Genomic DNA, 18,386 nt, shown 5'->3' with positions numbered 1-18,386 from the left:
TCAACAAGCGCATGGGTAAGGCTTCCACTGCTATGTCCAGACTGGCCAAGAGAGTGTGGGAAAATGGCGCACTGACACGGAACACAAAAGTCCGAGTGTATCAGGCCTGTGTCCTTAGTACCTTGCTCTACGGCAGCGAGGCCTGGACAACGTATGCCAGCCAAGAGCGACGTCTCAATTCATTCCATCTTCGCTGCCTTCGGAGAATACTTGGCATCAGGTGGCAGGACGATATCTCCAACACAGAAGTCCTTGAAGCGGCCAACACCCCCAGCTTATACACACTACTGAGTCAGCGGCGCTTGAGATGGCTTGGCCATGTGAGCCGCATAGAAGATGGCAGGATCCCCAAAGACACATTGTACAGCGAGCTCGCCACTGGTATCAGACCCACCGGCCGTCCATGTCTCCGTTATAAAGACGTCTGCAAACGCGACATGAAATCGTGTGACATTGATCACAAGTCGTGGGAGTCAGTTGCCAGCATTCGCCAGAGCTGGCGGGCAGCCATAAAGACAGGGCTAAATTGTGGCGAGTCGAAGAGACTTAGTAGTTGGCAGGAAAAAAGACAGAGGCGCAAGGGGAGAGCCAACTGTGCAACAGCCCCAACAAACAAATTTCTCTGCAGCACCTGTGGAAGAGCCTGTCACTCCAGAATTGGCCTTTATAGCCACTCCAGGCGCTGCTTCACAAACCACTGACCACCTCCAGGCGCGTATCCATTGTCTCTCGAGATAAGGAGGCCCAAAAGAAACATTAACCCCATATTCCCTACCACATCCTCACCTTCCCTCAATTCTCCTACCACCTACCTACACTAGGGGCAATTTACCTGCAAGTCTTTGGCTGTGGGAGGAAACTGGAGCAACCGGCGGAAACCCAAACGGTCACAGGGAGAACTTGCAAACTCTGCACAGGCAGTACCCAGAACTGAACCTGGGTCACTGGAGCGTTGAGGCTGCGGTGCTAACCACTGCGTCACTGTGCCAACCCTATGTGGGTTGATATAAATGAAAATTCAGATGAAGATGACAACCTCACATCTGCAGATCTTCATATGGAAACAGGAAACTAATTACATTTAAAAATAGTTTATTTGAAATACAAGGAAAAGCAGCCACATACAATGCTGTCAACTAGATATTAGGTATGCCATTCTAGGTGCAGCTTTAACACTAAGTTTTATGAATCACAATCAGATGTATTCTTAACTGCCTACTGTGCTTCAAAGAAGTTATTGATTGTGAAGTGCTTTGGGACATTTGAGAGAAGTGTTAAGGTAATTCATGATTTCAGAATACAATCATTAGTCAGACCTATTTACACAACTCCATGTGACATGTTCTGTATTTACTCCCTGTCTCAACCTTGGCTGAAATATGCAATTCTACCTTATTGTTATAAAGTCACAAGTCTAAAGGACTGTGAAACAAGTACCAATTCAAGATGGATTAGTCTAGTTTGGGATTGCTAATACAGACATGATTACCTTCCAGTTTTGGGACGATCACCCATAAAAATGCTGATTCTTTAAAATATCACACACTTCTCCCCCACTGCAGTGGAATGATCTAAACTCCAAGTAAACTAGCTAACAGCTATGGGGTAATCACATGTGGGCTGTTAATGTTTTCATATTTTCACACTCTTGCCATGGAGAGTGGTGTTTAGTAGGATTGACAGGATGATTAGCAGTCTGATAGGAATGCACCTTCCACGCCCACGTTCATCTTTTACACCAGCCACCAGAGTGGTTTGTCCCATATGGTTAGGTTTTATGGGATCTCACACTCCATACAACAAGGCTGTACATCCATAACCCACCGGTATATTTTTTTAAACTTGGTCTAAAAGCTTCTATTCAGACAAGAATCTCTTTATAACTAATATATTAAGCAAATGGGCTTCATTCTTCCTCACTCTGATCTGCTGAGAGATGCTTTATATCTGTGTGGGTAGCTCTCTCATCCATTTGTTGAAGTTGTGCTATGGAGTGACAGGACCCAAGATATTCCAAACATAAACATGTTGGTTCACCAAGATGTTTTCCAATGTTGCAAATTACAGGGTATTTTCAAAGTGAAACAGGTTCATTAGCCATGAAAGCTGTACCTGTTAGTTCACACCCTTTCCCCATATCCCTCAATATTATTTCCTGAGCACTGTCTCTCTTTTTAAACACTTCAATTGGTTGTATGTCTATGGCCCTCAAAGGCAGCACATTCAACATTCTTACACCTTATTGTGTGAAGAAATTTTTCTTGGATTATTTTACTGGCTTAAATTGTAAGACAATGTGCTCTCGTACTGAATTCTATTCCTAAAGGAAGTGCCATTCCCTCATTTACTCTGTCAATTTCCTCCCTGGTCTGGATTTTGTGGTCAGTGGAGAAGCAATGGTGCTTGCTGCAGACCGTGGAGAAATTTGCCCACCAAGATCTAGTGATCTCTGTGGCACAGACTTCCCCGATGTCAGTTTAAATCTGGTGCCAAGGGAATCTCCAAGCAAAGTAAGCAGCCAATTACACTGAAGTATTCTCACAGGCAGCAAATCAGGAAGTTAAAAACTAGCCCTTCACTTTTTAAAAATCTTACAGATGGCAAAATAAATGATTGCGACATTGGTTGAAGCTAAAATATTGTAAACAAACTTTAAAAAAAATTAAAAATGTGGAATTTATCATAATAGAGAAATCTGACATTCAACAAGTATGAAATTACTCTTTCAAGGCCAGTGCTTGTTTAGCAGTAATTTTGAACTTAGTATGTTGTAAATGGTGTGTAGGTGGCTATCTTACTGTCAAATTCTCCTTCCTCCCTTTTGACGTAACTGAGCTCTGGTTGGTACTTTCTGACATTAGGAACAAGGTACTGTATGGTTGGGCAGCACTGACTGCCATTTCACCTTGATAGGTGTTTGAAGGTAGTCCAAACTGATAGGTTGAAATCTTCTTATCCTGCTGGTTGGAACTGATTATCTGTAAAATCCAGGTACTCAGCTCAAAATGGATGCAGATCCACAACACCAAATAGGAAATGGAATTTAAAGTTCACACTGGTATAACAGGGAGTAATCAGAAGTCAGAATTAAAAGATATTGGTGAGGCAGAATGAAGAAAATTGGTGTGTATCTGTTTTATGCTATGCTCAGTCTGAGAGTGTTCGATGCAGACCCTGAGTGCCACACAAATATAGTGTTTCTCTTCCCCCCACCCCGACAATGTTTGATTATTTTTTAACTGCTTTTGAATTGAATGCTGGGAGTCAAGATTTACCACTCTGTGACAAGTCGCAAACCCATGTTCAGATATGTTTGCTGCCCCAGTGTATCACATTTTCCTTTTCTTTATTGAATATTTGCTCAATTGCTCCATGCTCTTCACTTTGGACATGCGCCTCTCAAATTCCTTCCTGCAGTCTTGCTGCAGATCCTTTACCTTAATGGAACAAGGTAAAGCAGATGCTAAAATCTCTTCACTCTCTTCGAAAACTTCCTGAAAAAGAAGCCATATTCAGTGAGTCCAGCAATTAACAGCATTTGCATCCAAATTTTAAAAAATCCTAATCTGACACTGTTTAGATTAACTAATAAAGCTTACTGTATAACTGGGACTTGGTAGGCTGTGAGGCTATTAAAGTTACAGACAGATTTTTTTTTAAATTGAGGGCTTTGTTCTATATGGGAGGAAAAACTTAATTACCACTTAATGACCCAAGTAACCTTGTTAGCAATAGAAACAAAGTGCTGGAAATACTCAGCAGGTCTGGCAGCAACTGTGGAGAGAGAAGCAAAGTTATCGTTTCAAGTCTGTGACCTTTCATCAGAACTGCAGTTCAGAGCTCCACAGATGCTTCCTGACCTGCTGAATATTTCCAGCATTTTCTGTTTTATTTCAGATTTCCAGCATCTGCAGTATTTTGCTTTTAATCTGGTTAGCAATTCTGGGTCCCTTAGTCTGGGCATCTCCCAGCCTCAGACTTCCACTCGCTCATTCCTTCCCTGCCTAGATGGACGCAGGGCAGGGTAACTCTCCTCCCAAATCAAGGAATCATAGAATCTTACAGTACAGAAAGAGGCCATTTGGCCAGTTGTGCCTGTGCCGACTCTTTGAAAGAGCTGCTCATTTTAGTCCCACACCTCAGCTTTTCCCCCTATAACCCTGCAAAGACAAAGGAAATGAGAAAGAAAGGTGACAGACAATGAAAAATTTGTCTATCAGTAATACAAAAGGGTAATAAACTGGTATTGATTAATAAGATAATTCAAGAACTGATTGCAACTGAAATCAGTATTCTGCCAGTTCCAATCTCTGGACTTGAATTCAGCTACCAGCAAAGAGGTGAAAGTCACCTGCCAAAATAAATCAACTGAGTGAAACTTAGAAAATATAAATCTAATTATCTAATTTCTGTGGACCTAGCAAAGGCAAAATAAAAATGGTTAAATTCAAACTACTGGAAATATGCTAGGAAGTGAATTTATTATACCTGTAGCTCCTTATTCGACAAGCTGAACTCTGGACTGGGTTTCTGTCTGAGAACATCAATTATGCGTTTATTCAGTTGGGAGGTTTCACTAGTCATCACATCTGAACCATCCACTTGATCAGTTTCTTTAGCATGTTTGGAATCTAGGAAAGATGTAATATCTGTCTTTTATAATTGCCACAAGCTTTTGAGAAAAATTTCTTTCTGTAGTCTGCATTACATGTGCCAGTAATTGTGCTGAGCAACAATTCAGCAAAGCCCGGACAGACCTACCGTTCAAATGGGTCAGATTAGAAATGTACTAGCTATTGTTTTCCTTGTCCCATTGTCAATTGGGTTAAGATACATGCCTACTTAAATTTCTCCTGCACAATACCTGCAGCTGAGTGGGTATCAGGTCAGTCTCAAATTAGCTGTAGTTGAGTGGGGTCAGGGGTGTTAATTTCTTTCTTGAAAGTACTTAGCCACTGCTCAGGGCTTTCTCAGTTGCACAGATGAAATTCAGCACTCACATACAGAAGATTCCCAAGAACAAACCTGCATCCTCAACTTCCATGACCTCATGTTACAAAACAGGTTAACCCTAAATAAATACTTTGATTATTTCCTATAGCCAGGTGTAAACCAAAGACCTGCTCCAGCTCAGATAGCTAACTTGTCATAGGCGCAGGAAGTTCCTGGGACAGGACTACATCAAATGGCAAATTGGCCCAAAGTTGAAATACATAACTCAAGCACCTAGGCATCTATTGACAAACATATGAATTAGCAGCGGGAGTAGGCCATTCGGCCCCTTCAAGCCTGTTCTGCCATTTAATAAGACCATGGCTGATCTGATTGTGGCCTCAACTCCACTTTCCCGCCTACCCCCGATACCCTTTGACTTCCTTGTTAATCAAGAATCTATCTACCTCTGCCTTAAAAATATTCAATGACCTGCCTCCAGCACTCTCTAGAGAAGACAGTTCCAAAGACTCACAACCCTCTGAGAGAAAACATTTCTCCTCATCTCCGTCTTAAATGGGCGACTCCTTATTTTTAAACTATGTCCCCTTAGTTCTAATCTCTCCCACAAGGGGAAACATCCTTTCAGCATTCACCCTGTCAAGTCCCTTCAGGATTTTGTAGGTTTCTCATTCTTCTGAACTCCAATGGATACTGACCCAACCTGTCCAACCTCTCCTAAGATAGCCCCCCTCCCCACCAATCCCAGGTATCAGTCGAGTGAATCTTTTCTGAAATGCCTCTAACGCATTTATATCCTTTCTTAAATAAGGAGATCAAAACTGTACACAGTACTCCAGATGTGGTCTCACCAATACCCTATAAAACTGTACCAGAACATCCCTACATTTTTATTTCATTCCCCTTGCGATAAACGACAACATTCCATTTGCCTTCCTAATCACTTGCAGTATCTGCATACCAACCTTTTATGATTTATGAACCAGGGCACCCAGATCCCTCTGTACCTCAAGAGTTCTGCAATCTCTCTCCATTTAAATAATAAGCTACTTTACTATTCTTCCTGCCAAAGTGGATAAGTTCACATTTTCCCACATTATACTCTCCATTTGCCAAATTTTTGCCCACTCACTTAACTTATCTACATCCCTTTGCAAACTCCTTATGTCCTCTTCACAACTTACTTTCCTACCTATCTTTGTGTCATCAGCAAATTAAGCAACCATACATTTAGTCCCTTCACCCAAGTCATTAGTTGAGGTCCCAGCACTGATCCCTGTGGCACTCCACTTGTCACATCTTGCCAACCCAAAAATTACCCATTTATGCTAACTCTCTGTTTCCTGTTAGCTAACCAATCCTTTATCCATGCTAATATGTTACCCTGAATGCTATGAGCTCTTATTTTGCTTAGTAACCTTTGATGTGGCACCTTGTTAAATGCCTTCTGGAAATCTAAGTATAGCACATCAACAGGTTCCATTTTTCCACGTTGCTTGTTACTTCCTCAAAAAACTCCAATAAATTAGTCAAACACAATTTCCTTTTCATAAAACCATGTTGATTCTGCCTGATTACATTGAGATTTTCTAAGTGCCATGCTGTAACCTCCTTAATAATAGATTCCAGCATTTTCCCTATGACAGAAGTTAAACTAAGTGGCCTGTAGTTTCCTGCTTTCTGTTTCCCTCCTTTCTTGAATAGAGGAGTCACATTTGCTATTTTCCAATCTGATAGCACCTTTCCAGAATCTAGGGAATTTTGGAAAATTAAAATCGATGCACCTACTATCTAAGCAGCCACTTCTCTTAAGACCCTAAGATGAAGTCCATCAGGACCTGGGGACTTGTCAGCTTTTAGTTCTAATAATGTTTTCAGCACCCTTTCCCGGGTGATTGTAATTGCTTTATGTTCCTCCCTCCCTTGACATTCATTTAGGTTCAGAAGCAAATTAATAAAACAACATAACTTATGAAAAATATGCTACACATTCACCACAACATCAGACTAACCATCATTTCCACACACGTTCTGGTACAGTTTCAATAGCTCCTTTGCTTCCCGTTGCTCCTCTCTGTTGTCAAGTGCACGTTGAAGGGAGTCCTGTATCGCTTCAGTTGCTTTTAAAGTTTCTTCCAGTTCCCTTGCCAGCTCAGCAGATGGTGCATCTATTAGTGTCTATCAAATAAAGATACACTGAAAGCTATGGAATTTTTAATTGACCTACTTACAATTCAACACTACAGGCAAAAGTAATTAGATTACAAGCAAAAGTTCCAATCAGCATTTGCCTATGTCCGCCCCATTTTTCAGCAACTAATTCCAACATAGTCGCCATTAAGTGGAATTTTGCCTGCTCGCTAGGGAAGGACTGAGAATGTTGCTACAAAATAAAGAGAGCAGAGTTCGGTTTTTACCAGCAATTGCTTCTTTTCACAAGAGTCAATCATTGGAATAGATTACTAGAATCTGAGGTGAATACAGATTTACTACAAGCCTTCACAAAGAAGAAAGAGGAGGTCCTGCACGTAGAAAACATTGAGTTACAGATGATAGGGGAGCCAGTGACTAATGTTATCACTTACTGAAGTCATAGAGTTATACAGCACAGAAACTGGCCCTTCGGCCCATCGTGTCCATGCTGGCCATCAAGCACCTAACTATTCTAATCCCATTTTCCAGCACTTGGCCCATAGCCTTGTATGCTATGGCGTTTCAAGTGCTCATCTAAATACTTCTTAAATGTTGTGAGGGTTTATGCCTCTACCACCTCTTCAGGCAGTGCGTTCCAGTCTCCTGGAGATTGCTTGATTCCCTTCAGTGGTTGGAAAGGAAGTTCCTAGACCGTCTAAATAGTACTTTTCTTTTCCTCCCAGGTGATTGTGTAACTGCAGGTAGGCTGATGATGGATATAGATGACACTATGACACTCTGGATGGCACAGGTAAGATGGACCAGTTGCATTTTTTCTTGTCTTCTCTTGTATGTTTTTAGAAAATGTATACTGGACTGGAGAAGAATCTATTTCATTGCCTCACTAAACCCCTTGAATGTTGGTTCTGATTATGCTGGCTTTTTTGAGCCTCAATTCAGGAAACAAAATTTTTATTATAATTAACCAATACATTTTGAAAGCTGAACATATTTTCAGGTTTCCCATTTACTCTGATCACATATCAACGTAGCCCAATACAGATATAAAACAACAAACCTGACCAAAACCCACAAACTTGTAGCTTTCATAGTTTATGCAGTTTTGCCCACTCATTCCTTTTTCCTTACTTTGCACATGAACACTCAACCCTCCATGTTGACCATACATTTCCACCTAGCAAGGTTGTATTTGTATTTCAGACATTTCTGGCCATCTATTACAGGTTGAAGAAGATGTTGGAGAATTGAGGCCTTTGGGGAGAAACTATATTGAAATAAAATGAGTAGGGGCCCCAAAGGCATCCTGGTCCTAAAATAGCTTATTCTCCTTTGATCCTTGATGCCTAAATGGCTTTGCTCAGATAGTAACGGAGAACAGCTTCCCAAACTTGCAAAACTGAGGTAGGGAGAAAATAGTTTAAAATGGCCGAGGATATTTCCTGCCCATTAATTTGCTTTTGCTAGGGGATGCAGATTTATATTGCTACTGTATCTTGGCTGGGTCAAATGAGCAAAGCATTTGGACAAGTGGAAAATATTATCCCTTTTACAGAATAAAAACCCTGTAAAATTATGAATAGATTTATAAGTTGTAGCTTCTGGGCTTAGCCTCATGTTATACAACTACACTGCTTATAGAATTCCTTTAACTGTCTCCTCATTGCTTGCCATTTTTGGCATGATGGAGATAATCTATGGTAGTCTAAAATTAGGATTGGTAGATTTTTACATACTGCTCTACAATCTATTTTAATTAGAATGGAGCCTTTTCCAAAATATTTTCACCCCAAAATATCAAGACTATCCAATTAGCATCTAATCCTTATTTAGATCTCTAAAAGCAGCTTCAAAAATGGGGCTCTGAGCATGCTTCAGCCAGTAAGACCTTAAGCAATACGAGTATGACATACACAAAAGATGCCAGACAATAGGTTTTATGGTACTTTGTATCCTACTGTAATTCTAACCGAGCTGCTTGTTCATTTTCTGTTACCTGGAGGTCAGATTCAGACATGGTGATAATTCGGGCAAAGTTTTGTCTAAGTTGTTTGGCGAGATTTCTCCAATTACTGGAACACTCAGGATAATCCACACAGTCTTCAGCTTCAACCTCATCAACATCATAATCTGTTTTTCCATCTGAGCTGATCTTGATTTCTGTGGGTAAAGAGAGCATGCCGTTTGACAAACTAAATGTTAATGTCCAAAATGAGAGGCAGTACTAACACTCTGCTTGTACTGGACAACATAATTCTTGTTTTGCTGTAGTACTGGATGAAGCTACAAAGGTCACTGCATATAATTACTCTATATTGCCATGGTGTTGACCTCAGCTGTGCCACTGAGGAGGGGCCAAGCAAAAGGAGAAATTTGTAAGTTTTTTTTATTTAGTCTTGAGATGTGAGTGTCACTAGCAAGGCCAGCATTTATTGCCCATCCCTAGTTGTCTTTGAGGTGGTGGCGAGCCACCTTCTTGAACCACAGCAGTCCGTGTGTAGGTACACCACTGTGCTGTTAGGAAGGGAGTTCCAGGATTTTGACCCAGCAACAGCGAAGGAACGGCGATATAGTTCCAAGTTAGGATGGTGTGTGACTTGGAGGGGCAACTTGCAAGTGGTGGTGCTCCCATGCATCTGCTGCACGTGTCCTTCTAGGTGGTACAGGTCACGGGTTTGGAAGGTGCTGTCAAAGGAGCCTTGGCAAGTTGTTGCAGTACATCTTGTAGATGGTACACACTGTTGCCACAGTGACCTGGTGGTGGAGGGAGTGAATATTTAAGATGGTGGATGGGGTGCCCAATCAAGCGGCTGCTTTGTCTTGAATGGTGTCGAGCTTCGTAAGTGTTATTACTGCACTCATCCAGACAAATGGAGAATATTTCATCACACTCCTAAATTGTGCCTTGTAGATGGTGGACAGGCTATGGGGAGTCAGGGTGAGTTACTCGCTGCAGAAATCCCAGCCTCTGACCTACTCTTGTAGCCACAGAATTTATATGGCTGGTCCAGTTCAGTTTCTGGTCAATGGTAATCCCCAGGACATTGATGGTGAAGGATTCAGTGATGGTAATGCCGTTGAATGTCAATGGGAGATGGTCATTCCCTGGCACTTGTTTGGTGCGAATGATACTTGCCACTTATCAGCCCTAGCCAGGTCCAGGTTTTGCTACATGCTGGCACAGACTGTTTTAGTATCTCAGGAGTTGCGGATGGTACTGAACACTGTGCAATCGTCAGCAAACATCCCCATTTCTGACCTTATGTTGGAGGGAAGGTCATTGATCAAACAGCTGAAGATGGTTGGGCGTGGGACACTACCCGGAGGAACTCCTGCAGCCATGTCCTGGTGCTGAGATGATTCCCCTCCAAAAACCACAACCATCTTCCTTTGTGTTTTTTACGACTCCAACCAGTGCAGAGTGCTCCTGATTCCCAGTGACATCATTTTGTTAGGATTTTTTATTGCCACACTCGGTCAAGTGCTGCCTTGATGTCAAGGGCAGTCACTCTCACCTTACCTCTGGAATTCAGCTCTTTTGTTCATGTTTGGACCACAGCTGTAATGCGATCTGGAGCCGAGTGGCCCCGGTGGAAACCAAACTGAACATGATGAGTAGGTTGTTGCTGAGTAAGTGCCACTTGATAGCACTGTTGATGACGCCCTCCATCACTTTGCTGATGATTGAAAGTTGACTTATGGAGTGGTATTTAGCCGAATTGGATTTGTTCTCTTTTTTGTGGACAGGACATACCTGGGCAATTTTCCACATTGTCATTTAGATGCCAGTGTTGTAACTGTACTGGAACAACTTGGCTAAGGGCACGGCTAGTTCTGAAGCACAAGTCTTCAGTACTACAGCCAGGATGTTGCCAAGACCCCTAGCCTTTGCAGTATCCAGTGCCTTCAGCTGTTTCTTGATATCATGTGAATTGATTTGTGTGAAGACTGGCATCTATGATGGTGGATATCTCAGGAGGACGTTGAGATCGATCATCGACTTGACACTTCTGGCTGAAGATGGCTGCAAATGCTTCAGCCTTGTCTTTTGCACTGACATGCTGGGCTCTGCCATCATTGAGGATGGGGATGTTTTTGGAGCCTCCTCCTCCAGTTAGTTGTTTAATTGTCCACTAACATTCATGGCTGGATGTGGCAGGACTGCAGAGCTTTGAGCTGATCTGTTGGTTGTGGGATCGCTTAGCTCTATCGGATGCTGCTTCTGCTTTTTTAGCATGCGTGTAGTCCTGTGTTGTAGCTTCACCGGGTTGGCACCTCATTCTTAGGTGCTGCTCCTGGCATGCTTTCCTACACTCTCATTGAAACTGGCTTGATGGTAATGGTAGAGTGAGGGATATGCTGAGCCACAAGGTTATAGATTGTGGTTGAATACAACTCAATATGAACAAGGAATTGTGGAATGGGGAGGTCGAAGTGCCGTTTTCGCAAGACAGAACATTCTGAACATTAAATCTTTCAAATCAATGCATTGAATAATTTAAAGAATCATTTCACTGAATGGCTTGGAAACAGAAAAAAACGGAATAATTGAATGGCAGGTTCTTTCAGAATCCTTCGTGACGTTGCTTGAACAAGATTTATATAAGCATTTAGCTCCTCCCTAAACAGCAACTTACCTACATTAACTGGCGTCCACTTTTGATTTGGGTCAAGGATCATGAATGTTGTGTTTTCTGGCAGGTGTGCAAAATAGTCTTCATCATCAACAATTGTTCCATCATCTTCAAGCACAACTGTATACGCTTGCTGTGCACCAGATTTGTCCAGACATAGTTTTCCTTTCCCTAAACATAAAAACCCATAAATATAAATTACAGAATAGCTAAGCTTTCAGGAGGTTTACAAACTAAAAATACATTTAAGATGTTGCAGAGTCTGAAGTTCCCATATATGAAAACAATTTTTGCAATCTGTTGCCGACAAATGCATCTTGACATTTCTTATCCTGGAATTGTAAAAAACCAAACTTTAAAGCTTTGTCTTCAATATACTTAACACTTCCTGCAATTTCAACTATTCAGCATAAACATACAGTATTGATTATTTTACTAATTAGTCAAGCAGTCGGCGGTGTCAATGCTACATGCTGCAAGAGAAAAGAATCTGCAAACAATTATTTTTTATAAACAAGTTCTAGTCTTATCTACATGATCAGATACTTCACAACTGAGGAAAAACAGAGAGCAAATCACTACAGGTAACTCTTACATACCTCTTTGGGCCTATGTTAAGGGATCCATCACTATTCATGTCATTGGCATTGAAGTTAAAAGGGCTGTACACTATAGGTAAGAAACTTTGCAGGTCATTCTGTGTGTTGGACAACTTAGCTGTTTTTCAGGTTAAGGGAGGTGTTCTACTCAACAGTCAGAGAACACACACTCTCACTCCACGTTTTTTGTACACTTACATGACTCTCATGGAGGACAGACAGCCACACAAATCAGGACACAATTGTTTACTGCTGAAGGCTACTGGAATTCTAAACGAGCTACCAACAGGTATATCCTTCTTTGCAAACTGTGTCTGGTCTTCAGTTGACAGTTTCCATGCAGTACAGCTGAAATCAGGAAACTTAGAAATTAGATTGGAACCTACATCCTTCCACTTGAAAGGGCACAGACCTGAAACGTTAACTCTGCTTCTCTCTCCACAGATGCTGGCAGACTGCTGAGTATTTCCAGCACTTTCTGTTTTTATTTCAGATTTCCAGCATCTGCAGTATTTTGCTTTTATTGTTATCCATTGGTATTCTTCTCTTCAGAAGATTCTTATGAAAGTGGGATACAGCAAACCTTGCTGTTACAATAACAACTTAGTCTTGGATTTACCCCAGTACCTGCATAAACAAAGTACTAAATTGCTAGTATAATTCCACTTGAATGTACTCGTATCGAGGACTCTTGCTGCTTTTGGAAGTACATTCACATTGTGTCAGGTCCAGTGGGGCAACTGCAGAAGACACAAACTTAATGAGCTTGCTTGCACAAATTTGACTCCCAGTAGCACCAACAGACTTATACCTGCAGAACCCCACTGGTCACAGTTTTCCAGTCACAAAACACCTGTCAACCATTACCCTTTGCTTCCTGCCATAGGGCCAATTGTGCATCCAATTTGCCACTCTCCCTTGGATCCCAAGCATTTTTACTGTTTTGACCCGTCTGCCATGTGGGACCTTGTCAAAAACTTTGCTAAAATCCATACAGACCACATCCTTTGCACTGCCCTCATCAACCCTACTTGTCACCTCCTCAAAAAATTCAATGAAGTTAGACAGACATGACCTTCCCTCAGCAAATCCATGCTGACTTTCTTTGATTAATCTATGCCTTTCTAAATAAAGGATTATACTGTCCCTCAGAATTGATTCCAATAATTTACCCACAACCAAAAGTAAGCTTATAAATACTCAGTTTATCCCTTCCTCCCTTTTTAAACAGTACAATGTTGGCAGCCCTCCAATCCTCTGGCACTACTCCTATAGTCATGGAGGATTGAAAAATGATAGTCAGAGCCTCCATACTTTCCTCCCATGCCTCTTTTAACAACTTGAGATATATTTCATCTGGGCCTGGATCTACTTTCAAAGACCTCAAACCCTTTAATACTTCCTTTCTTATAATGTTTATCCCATCTAATATTTCACACTCTTCCTCCTTAACTATGATGTTATCATCGGCCCCCTCTTTTGCGAAGACAGCCACAAAGTATTCATTAAGATGAGGTGCTGGTCCTTGAGTTTATGCTGAGCTTCATTGCATATTTACATAGTGCTTCACTGTCAAGATGGGTCTTTTCCACATTGCTGTTGCAGTCCAATGATAGAACAATTACTGTTAAACATGCAAGGTCTGTAAGCATCATCCAACCCATGTCAAAACAGTCACAACCGTTTAAAACTCAACCAAATTTATTTTGAGTAGCAGCATGTAAATGATGCTTTCATTAAAAAATGTTTTAATATTTATTGCAGGATTATCAGAAGTCAGTGAGTTACAAACTATGCTGTAAACCAGCTCCATCTATTACTCCACTAATATTCATTAAAAGCCCACTGAATTCCACTGCTATCTTGACTACATTTCCTCACACCCTGCCTCCTGTAAGGACTCCATCCCATTCTCCCAGTTTCCGCACATCTGTTTTGATGATGCAACCTTCCACTTCTGACATGTCTTCCTTTTTCCTCAACTGAGGATTCCCTCCCACTGTGGTTGACAGAGCCCTCAACTGTATCCAACCTATTTCCCACACTTCTGCCCTCACCCCTTCCCCTCCCTCCCTGTGACAGAGTTCCCCTTGTCCTCACTTTCCACCCCACCAGCCTCCAGATCCAGAGGATCATCCTTTGCCATTTCCACCACCTCCAGCGTGATGCCACCACCAAACGCGTCTTCCCTTTCCCTCCCGGCACAGTGGCGCAGTGGTTAGCACCGCAGCCTCACAGCTCCAGGGACCCGGGTTCGATTCTGGGTACTGCCTGTGCGGAGTTTGCAAGTTCTCCCTGTGTCTGCGTGGGTTTCCTCCGGGTGCTCCGGTTTCCTCCCACATGCCAAAGACTTGCAGGTTGATAGGTTAATTGGCCATTATAAATTGCCCCTAGTATAGGTAGGTGGTAGGGAAATATATAGGGACAGGTGGGGATGTGATAGGAATATGGGATTAGTGTAGGATTAGTATAAATGGGTGGTTGATGGTCGGCACAGACTCGGTGGGCCGAAGGGCCTGTTTCAGTGCTGTATCTCTTAACTAAACTAAACTCCCCTGTCTGCATTCCGGAAGGATCGTTCCCTCTGCGACACCCTGGTCCACTCCACCATTACCCCCGACACCTCGTCCCTTTCTCACAGCACTTTCACATGCAATTGCAAGAGGTTTAATGTCTGCCCTTTTACCTCCTCTCTCCTCACCATCCAAGGCCCCAAAAACTCCTACCAGGTGAAGCAGCGATTTATTTGTACTTCCTTCAATTTAGTATACAGTATTCGCTGCTCACAATGTGGTCACCTCTACGTTGGGGAGAACAAACATGGATTGGGTGACTGCTTTGTGGCACACCTCCGCTCAGTCCGAAAGCACAACCCTGAGCTGTCGGTTGCTTGCCATTTCAACACACCACCCTGCTCTCATGCCCACATTTCTGTCCTTGGCCTGCTGCAGTGTTCCAGTGAACATCAACACAAGCTCGAGGAGCAGCATCTCATCTTTCGATTAGGCACTCTACAGCTTTGCGGACTCAACACTGAGTTCAACAACTTCAGAGCATGATTGGCTATTTTTTATTCCTTTTTAAAAATTATTTTATTTTTTAACCATGTGCCTGTTTTTCATGGTGTGCTTTCAGACAGAGCTGCACATTACCCTGCCATTAACACTCTCTCTGGCCTAATGCTTTGTCTTTCACCACAAGCAGTAACACTCTCTTTGCCTTTGTCCAATGACATCTTTGTTAATTAATCTCTCCTGCCCTCTGCCCTATCACACACCTTCCCTTTTGTTCTCCTTCCCATCACACCCCCTCCCTTTTTCACTTGCTTAAAACCTAATACTTTTCTAACCTTTGTCAGTTCTGAAGGTCACAGACCTGAAATGTTAACTCTGCTTCTCTCTCCACAAATGCTGCTTGACTGTTGAGTATTTCTAACACTTACTGTTTTTATTTCTGATTTCCAGCATATACAGTATTTTGCTTTGATTCTATCCATCTATTGGGAGCAGCCAAGGGCCGGGCTGCGCAATATTACACCTGAATGATCAGAGAGCAGAGTAAAGCCAGCCTGAGGCTGTAAATTTAAATCACTAGCCCCAATCTGTAACACCCCATGTCTCATCTTTATTTTTGGAAAGTGGGAGGTTTCTTGACTTTAAAAATAAGCCCCCTTTCTGATAAAAGGTCATTGATTTGAAAGGTTAACTCTGTTTCTCTCTCTCTACAGATGCCGCCAGAGCAGCTGAGTATTTCCAGCATTTTCTATTTTTATCCCAGAAACAGGTGGAAACTCTCGCTATCTATGCGGAGAGACAGTGGGCAGGATTTCCCTCCAGGGTCAGAAAACTGAGGTCAGGACTGTTTCTGGGTCATGAATCTGACCCCGGTGGGGGGAAACGGTCACTGTCTGTGATTTTCACAGGTGCGCCCCCTGAATTGGCTTGGAGATGGGTTTGCCTTTCAATTAAGGACAGTGGATGGACTCTCGAAGCTGGTCAATCAGAGGCCTTCCAGCTTGAAAGGAGCAGCAGGCTGCAACAGAGGGTAGGTAAGGGAGAAAGTGCTTCAAGATGGAGGCACCCTCTCTCCAAATTTTTTTAAACCTTAAATTTAAAAATGGATCTTGCAGCCAGACCACCACTGTGGGGTAGAGTGGGGGGAGAGCCCTTCTACAGGGCAGCCTGTGGCTCCTTCAATACCCAGGCAGCCTCTGAGCGGCAGGCCGGGGGCCAGCACTCCAGGCATCTAAACTATCCCCTGCCACCTCCGGGAACCTGGAGGCCAACTGGAAAATACCAGTCATAGTGCCTTAGCATTATAACGACACAGAAGGCAGCCATTCGGCCCATCGAATCCATGCCGGCTCTCTATAGAGTAATCCTGTCAGTCCCATTGCCCGCTCTATCCCCATAGCTGTGCAAGTTTACTTTCAAGTGCCCATCCAATTTTGTTTTGAAATCACTGATCGTCTCCCCTTCCACCACCCTCATGGACAACGAGTTCCATGTCATTATCACTCAGTGCATAAAAATGTTCTTCCTCACACCCCCCCACCACCCCATATCTCTTGCCCCAAACCTTCAATCTATCTGTCAACCTTATTTAATTGCCTCACTGGCCTTAAGTGGCTCTTAACGAGCTATGTTAGCTACCCACTGCGTGCAGGCAGGAAGCACTACCACGTGGACACATGGCAATATGATATCATAGCTATTACAGAAACATGGCTTAAGGAGGGACAGGAATGGCAGCTCAACATTCCTGTTTGCAAGGTTTTCAGATGTGATAGAGAGGGGGATAAGAAAGGAGGGCGAGTGGCAAGTTTGGTCAAAGAAACAGTTACAGCTGTGAGGAGGGATGGTATGTTGGAAGGTTCATCAAATGAGGCCATATGGATCCAATGCCAGGACTGGAAAAATGCAGCTATAAAGATTGGATAGGCTGGGGTTGTTCTCCTTGGAACAGAGAAAGCTGAGGGGCGATCTGATTAAAATGAACAAAATTGTGAGGGGCCTTGATAGAGTGGATGTGAAGGGCCTATTTACCTTAGCAGAGAGTGATGAGGGGGCATAGATTTAATGTGATTGGAGGAAAGATGAGGAATTTTTTTTTCACCCAGAGGGTGGTGGGGGTCTGAACTCACTGTCTGAAAGGGTAGTAGAGGCAGAAACCCTCAACTCATTAAAAAAGTGTCTGGATATGCACCTCAAGTGCCTTAACCTGCAGGATTATGGACCAAATCTTGGAAGGCGGGATTAGGCTGGGTGGCTCATTTTTTGGCCAGCACAGACACGATGGGCCAAATAGCCTCTTTCTACACCAAAAACCTTCTATGATTCTATCGCCCCATCCCACCGCTGCAGAAATGGCCCAGGGCTATATTTAATTCCATCTGCCTTCGATCCTGGCAAGGGATGAAAATCCACCCTAGCGTGTGCATTGCGAGTTTTGCCAATCGGTGACCAAGGTTTCTGACTCTATAGTTACCTTTGGTTATCAGATCTTCCAAAGACGTTGCAACAACACCAAACGTCTGATGGCGGCTGCAGCCGCAAATTTTGCATAGAACTTTTCTCCTTTGCAGATCCATGTTCCTGGACGTGGCTGAACACCCCCTACCCTTCCCTCACTTCAGTGTCTGAGACGGTGCCTATCGGTTGGCAAAATAAACCCAAAGCCTGACAGCTCTCTAGAGATCCCACAAGACTATTGGAAGAAGAGCAGTGGGTGTCCTGGCCAGTATTTATTCCTCAACCATCATCTGTAAGCACAGGCTATCTAGGTCATTATCACGTTGCTGTTTGTGGGATCTTGCTGTGCGCAAATTGGTTGCCACGCTTCCTGCAATTAAAACAGTAAGGACACTTTAAAGATACTTATTTGGCTGTAAAGCACTTTAGGACTTCCTGTGGTACTCAAAAGCGCTATATAAATGCAATTACTTCCTTTCTCTCTAACGTTACTGCTCTTCCTTCTCTCCCAGTTGTTGTTGAGGCGGCAGTTGACGCGCATGCGCGACAAACGTCGACAACATTTCCGTCTAAATTAC

General features: G+C 42.9%; 1 protein-coding gene across 1 annotated transcript; it reads right to left on the bottom strand.

Annotated features, from left to right (window-relative positions):
• Positions 1-1,075: 1,075 nt before the first annotated feature.
• dffa (DNA fragmentation factor, alpha polypeptide) lies at positions 1,076-18,355 on the bottom strand. Its single transcript, XM_068016940.1, has 7 exons — positions 18,280-18,355; positions 17,825-18,178; positions 11,742-11,909; positions 9,101-9,264; positions 6,966-7,131; positions 4,489-4,631; positions 1,076-3,494 (listed from the first exon to the last, which is right to left on the bottom strand). The coding sequence occupies exons 2-7, from the start codon at positions 17,925-17,927 to the stop codon at positions 3,330-3,332; spliced, it is 909 nt and encodes a 302-aa protein (XP_067873041.1). The 5' UTR covers positions 17,928-18,178; positions 18,280-18,355; the 3' UTR covers positions 1,076-3,329.
• Between the last annotated feature and the right edge of the window lie 31 nt (positions 18,356-18,386).

The sequence above is a fragment of the Heterodontus francisci genome, chromosome 37 (assembly GCF_036365525.1).
Source record: "Heterodontus francisci isolate sHetFra1 chromosome 37, sHetFra1.hap1, whole genome shotgun sequence".
NCBI lineage: Eukaryota > Metazoa > Chordata > Chondrichthyes > Heterodontiformes > Heterodontidae > Heterodontus > Heterodontus francisci.
The sequence above is the reverse complement of the archived record's forward strand: the minus strand, read 5'-3'. Positions and strand labels throughout refer to the sequence as shown.